The following is a 6,596-nucleotide window of genomic DNA, read 5'->3' as shown; positions in this document are numbered from 1 at the left end:
ATGCATTATTATTATTATTATTATCTGTTGTTTAAAAACACATTTTGCCAATTGGGTCATGTTATTTTAACATGAAATTCCAAAAATTGAGTTGTGATGAATGTTCAGACTTCACACTGACTGAGTCAATCAGCCTGTTAGAAAGATGGTCCAATGTTTTTTATTTATCTATATATATAAAGAGATTAATATTATTGAGCCTTCCCACTCCTCCACAGGATGAGACGTGAGGCTGGGCTTCTGAAGTCACGGCTCCCTCTACAGTTCGCACGGCGGAAATTTTCCATCCAGTGCAGAGGGAAAACAATCAAACTGTGAGCTGGAGTGAAGTGAACAGTCGGGAGGACGCAGCGGGGGGAAACCCACGTCCGTCCTGGAGATTACTGTAGCCGCTGCTGCAGTCCGACTTGGGACTCGTGCGTTTGGAGAAAAAAGGCTGCGAATGCGTAAAAACGTCCTCCACGGCTGCAGATTCTCTCTCTTTTTTTCCACATGAGGACTCTGCCTCAATCTGGAGCCTGATGCACGGTTTTGCTGCGCGGACAATGGAGAAAATGTGTCATTCTTTGAATACTTGAGGAGTGACGACAACTTCTTTTCTCCTTTTTTTTCTCTGGACTTCTCCTTTTTTTTACATATATATAATCAAAGCCACAACCTAACAAAAAAAGACAATGGGAGTGGATTAAAGATTACACACATGGATCGGGATGCGCAGTTTTTAAGCAGCGGAGAGTGTGGAGAGTCTGCAGCGGGGAGACCCAGCGAGGATGATGGTGGTGGTGGTGGTGATGATGATCTCGTCCGCGGATGGTGCAGCTCGGTCGGGCTGCGCACGGAGCCTCGCGGCGGCTGTGATTGGACCGGACACAGACTGGGGCTGACGAATGTTTGTTTGTCCGCGAGGAAAATGTTTTCTTTTTAGGAGGGGAGGAGATCGATAATAGTTTGTGGTGGCGCACGCGTGAACTGGGGGAGAGATGCTTCACTATGAGGACATGAGGAGATTTGTTTTGGTTTGATGTCTTGGATTTAAATTCAAAAGCAGAGAAAAGACAGAACGAGGTCTCCCTCACAACTGATGTTTTTTTTTTTGTTGAATGTTAATGTTTTACTGCGTCTACAAACTGGATATGGATAATGTTTGCTGTTGAACTAAAGTTTTTTTTACCCATCTTTTCTTGACTGTCATGCATCAGACTTTTGTCAATTTGTGGACTTTTAAACAACTACCATGAACTGTTAATTCTGAAATCACAAGTTATGGAATGGCAATTTAAAGGAAGACAACTCAGCTTTTGAAAACTAGTAAAAAAAAAGAAGAAAAAGAACTCACATCTGCCAGACAGCATGGCTGTTAACTGGAGGCTATATTCTGTTTTCCCTTTTTTCTTCACTATGACACTGCATTGCTTTTTGAACAATCGCTTTTATGGACTATTATGGCACTGAACACGGACTTAAATCCTGAAATCACAACTTCAAAATTGATGGGGGGACACTATATCAATGTTTTTAAATGAAAGAAAAAACACACTTTGAAATCCAGTAAAATGCATTCACAGATGCCCGGCAACATGGCTGTGAACTGGGTGGTATATTCTGTTTTTTTACTACCACTCTTCGCAGTGGGGACTGCTTTCTCCGGTGTTTTCAACGCCACAGACAGAGACGTTTTCACGGATGACTTGCTGCAGGTCAAGCTCACACAAGACAAAGCGGCCGAGCAGTGGAAAATCCAGTCTGCTGACTCGCATCCAAACCTGTACTTTAACCAAGCGGACGTGCTGCACTTGAGGCAGAAGTCCTCCACCACCCACAGTCACATATTTAAAGTCATCCGGGCGGCTGTGCTCACCATGCTTTCTAATGTACCCGTTTACATGCCTCCCGTGAAACATGAGGAGTTTACAAGCAAGTGGAATGAGATTTATGGGAACAACCTGCCTCCTCTAGCTCTCTACTGCCTGCTGTGCCCTGAGGACTCGGCTGCTCTGCAGTTTCTTATCAAGTTTATGGACAGAATGGCTGAATACCCAGACTGGAAGGTTACCAGTGCGCCTAATGATGAGGTGCCCATGGCACACTCACTCACTGGTTTTGCTACGGCTTATGACTTCATTTACTCTCAACTGGATGAGCACAGACGACATGTTTACCTCAAGAAAATCCGCTCCGAGACGGTGGAGCTGTACGAACTCTCGAAGTATAGAGGCTGGGGGAAACAGTATCTCCAAAATCACCAAACTACAAATATATTAGCCATCCTGACTGGTGCAATAGTGGTTGGCTCACATGACGACCCAGAGTCTATGATATGGAAACAAGTGGCGGTGAACTACATGGAGAAAACTATGTTTCTCCTGAATCACGTTGTCGATGGCTCTCTGGATGAGGGAGTAGCCTATGGGAGCTACACGGCCAAGTCCATCACGCAGTACGTCTTCTTAGCTCAGCGCCACTTCAGCATCGACAACACGCAGAACAACTGGCTGCGGGGACACTTCTTCTTTTACTACGCCACACTGTTACCGGGCTTTCAGAGAACAGTCGGCATCGCGGACTCGAACTACAACTGGTTTTACGGGCCAGAAAGCCAGCTCGTTTTCCTCGACACGTTCGTCATGAGGAACGGCACGGGTAACTGGCTTGCTCAGCAGATTAGAAAGCACCGACCCAAGGACGGCCCCATGGGGCAGTCATCAGCTCAGCGCTGGGCTACACTTCACACAGAATACATCTGGTACACCTCACACCTCACGCCACAGCCTCCCAATAACTTTGGCAAAGCGAGGATGCATATTTTCTCAAACTGGGGCGTGGTTACCTATGGAGCAGGTCTTCCCATTGGCCAGGGTAATACTTTTGTCTCCTTTAAGTCGAGCAGGCTGGGCGGCCGAGCCGTATATGATATTGTCCATGACAAGCCTTACTCCTGGGTGGATGGCTGGAACAGCTTTAATCCTGGTCACGAGCACCCAGACCAGAACTCTTTCACGTTTGCTCCTAATGGACAAGTATTTGTGTCGGAAGCACTTTATGGCCCAAAGTACAGCTACCTGAACAATGTTTTGGTGTTCAGCCCCTCTCCTACCAGCCTGTGCAACAGTCCATGGGAGGGTCAGCTGGGGGAGTGTGCAAAGTGGCTGCGCTGGACTGATGAAGGTGTAGGTGATACTAGAGGGGAGGTAATTGTTGCCTCCTCACACAGAGACACCATGTTTGTGAGTGGGGAGGCTGCGTTGGCGTACTCCCCTGCAATGAGGCTGAAGAGTGTTTTCAGAGCGTTGGTGCTGCTCAACTCGCAGACGCTGCTGGTACTCGACCACGTTGAGAAGCAGGACGATTCTCCGGTGAAGTCGTTCAGCGCTTTTTTCCACAATCTTGACATCGACTTCAAATATGTTCCTTTCAGATTCATGGACAAATTTAACGGCGCCATGATGGACGTGTGGGATGCTCATTATAAAATGTTCTGGTTCAACACCCAGGGTCACAGCCCCGACTCCAGGATACAGGAGGCCGAGCAGGCGGCCGAGTTCAAAAAGAGGTGGACTCAGTACGTCAACGTCACTTTCCCGATGACAGGCACAGTCAGCAGAGTAGCGTATGTCTTACACGGGCCATATGTCAAAGTGTCCAGCTGTAAATTCATAGATAATGGCAAAAATGGAGTGAGGCTTTCTTTAACCATAAACAACACAGAGAGGATAGTCTCCATAGCTACAAACTATAAAGACATAGGGGCGAGGATGAATTACTTAGGATTTGGAGGTCACTGTAAAGTTGAGGACAGATATCAAATCACTCGATTTGGCCTTGGGACTCAACTCGTCCCCAAACAAATTAGCAGCGATAATCAGCTGTTTGACTTTGGTTTCACAGTTAATGTAATAGCGGGGGTGGTTCTCTGTGTGGCCATAGGGTTTCTGACCATGCAGAGAAAGTTTTACGTCTGCTTCAGCAAGTTGATGCGCTACGCTCTGCTCTCTGTGCTCATTCTGTGGATAGCAGAGCTGCTGTTTGTGTCAAACAGCTGTGATCAGCTTCTCTGTGGGGTAAAATGGAAAGGTGTGGGCGCCAAAAGCGAAGTGAACAAACAGATCAGACTGTACGAGCAGCACCGGCTCCCCCTCCCCACCGTTGTCATAACAACCCTGCCCGGGTCGGGATCAGAGATACTCAAACACCTTTTTTACAACAACTCGGACTTTGTTTACATCAGGGTTCCCACTGAGCACGTGGACATTCCTGAGACCGAGTTCGAGTTCGACTCCGTGGTCGACGCCTGTGAGTGGTCAAGGTCAGACGCGGAGCGCGGACGGTTTAAGATCATTCAGGGCTGGTTTCATTCGCTGGTCCACAATACCAGGCTGCACTTGCAGAATATTCAGCTGGTGGAGGGCAGTAGAGTGAAACAGCCTCAGAAAGTTGCCCCCTCCAGGGACAGAAAGAAAAGGTCCAGGAGAAGGGAGCAGGCGTCTGAGCTGAAGGGAAAACTGAAAGCCAGTCTAGACAGAGATGCAGAGTATGTTAGGGAGATGCGACGCCATGTCGCCGAGTATCCTGATGCACGGGTTGTCCTCAGCATGCGTAGTGGAAGCTGGGCGCTCAAACTGCCTTTCGTTCAGGAGGTTGTGGGACACTCCTTGAGGTCAATCTACTTGGTGAGAGACCCCAGAGCGTGGGTTTATCTCATGCTTTACAACAGCAAACCCAGCCTGTATTCCCTTAAAAACATCCCACAGCACCTTTCCTTGATATTCAAGGGGGACAATGTGAGGGACGGGTGCCCGAGTGCGGCGCCAGAGTTTAAACTAATCCAGAGGCTGCTGTCCCGTTCTGAGACGAACCCAGTCCTGATCCTGGCTCATCTGTGGCTGGCTCACACCGCCGCAGTAATGAGAGTCAGCGAGAGCCTCCCAGAGGAGTCCTACCTCCAAGTGAGGTTCGAGGATGTGGTCAATTTCCCGCAGGAGACGGCGGAAAACATACACCGGTTCCTGGGGGTGCCCGTCTCGCCCACAGCCCTCAACCAACTCATTTTCACCACCTCCACGAACCTGTACAATCTAATGTATGAAGGAGACATTTCACCAGCCAATATAAACATGTGGAGACTGAACATGCCACGGAAGGACATGAGACTGATCGAGGATGTGTGCGGAAGTGTCATGAAGAGGCTGGGTTACACCAGGTTTGCTAGTTAACTCACTGCTGCTGGTCAGCTAATGTTGAGCTGTCTAGTTTACTGTAGCTGCCATGGACTTTTCTGTTTGCACTGATGTTAAATTTAAAAAAAAAAAAGGGACATTCTAAAAGTTAAGGGAAAAACTGCGTAGCATTTCTGTCTCTTGGTTGTTTTTGTATTTGTTTTGGGGATACGTATGGTGTATGGTGAACAGATGTAGCGAGGGAGGAATATTTTACATTAAAATAGGTGAAAGGGAGCTTCTGTTTTAGTTGTTTTTGTTTTACTTTTTCCTCAGCAGCACTTGTAGAGTTTTTTTGTTTTTTTTTTGAGTAAAACTTTAGACCTCTGCTTCAGAAGGGTACCACTGAATTTCAGCCTAATTTCCATGACATTGCAGCATTCAAGAACAGCTCAGTTTCACAGTGAGAGATTATTTACTGTGTCTTAGTAAGAGATGAAAAGCAAGTGGGTTTTTTTTGTTGTGTTTTTTTTCAAAATCTGTCACAGCAGAAATCATTTTTAAGGGAATCAAGATTTGTCATTAAGATCATTAAGGAATAAGACTAATGAGATTATTAACAGTCTCGGTTTCTAGCTGTGGGAGGCTGATTTGGGTGTCGTGCATTTTAATATCGGAGCGTTTTTGAGTGCCATTTCCCTTTAAAACTGTAAATAAATGCTGCAGTGTACAGACTCGAAGCCAAGCAGAGAACAACACGATGACAGTAGTGCTTTGTTGTTATGATACAGACATATACGGATTGTATTTTTCATTACATCAGTAGAACAGGACATTTCTTAGCTCAATGATGCCAGGACAGTTTGGTGGCTTAGCACTTTCACTGGGACTCTTTTGATTGTATGTGGGATTCAGTGCATTTTTTCCAAAGCTAACTTTTACTGTGTGTACTTGATAAGCCTGGAAATCTCAGACCTTGAAAGAATGAGGTCTCAAAGAAGGAAAGTTATAAGTATTTATGGACTCCAAAGACACATATCCCAAAGGATCGAGAATTAATATGATTATTATAACTCCCTTTGGCATTTATTGAATTAGATGAGAGGGAAGTGCTAAATGGGGATCAGACTGGAAAAAAAATCTCATCCGTCAGCCTTGACACATTTCTCGTCAAAAGCAATTTCCAAAGCATCCCCCTCAGCTACTCATATTAATCTGCAAAGAAAACGCCACAACGGAGGCTTATCCCGTGTTATATTGCACTGCTATCTTCACTCTAAAGGCCTGCAGGAAATTCACACAGGACAAGTTTCCATTTCCTGTTGTGGTCAATCAGATTTTCAATGATCTCTGTGCGCCCTTTGTCTTGAAAGAGTTTGGCGAGCAGGGACCTAAACGGGGTGAATGTTTTGGAAATAAATGTACTTTAGGGGAAAAAAAGAA

General features: G+C 46.1%; 1 protein-coding gene across 1 annotated transcript; it reads left to right on the top strand.

Annotated features, from left to right (window-relative positions):
* Nucleotides 1-1,553: 1,553 nt before the first annotated feature.
* On the top strand, nucleotides 1,554-5,210 carry dselb (dermatan sulfate epimerase like b; the record flags this gene model as incomplete). The annotated part of the gene is made up of 1 exon (XM_083901284.1): nucleotides 1,554-5,210. The coding sequence occupies one exon, from the start codon at nucleotides 1,554-1,556 to the stop codon at nucleotides 5,208-5,210; it is 3,657 nt and encodes a 1,218-aa protein (XP_083757410.1).
* Nucleotides 5,211-6,596: the final 1,386 nt, after the last annotated feature.

This window comes from Microchirus variegatus, assembly GCF_963457635.1.
Source record: "Microchirus variegatus genome assembly, chromosome: 15".
In the NCBI taxonomy this organism is placed as follows: domain Eukaryota; kingdom Metazoa; phylum Chordata; class Actinopteri; order Pleuronectiformes; family Soleidae; genus Microchirus; species Microchirus variegatus.
The sequence above is the reverse complement of the archived record's forward strand: the minus strand, read 5'-3'. Positions and strand labels throughout refer to the sequence as shown.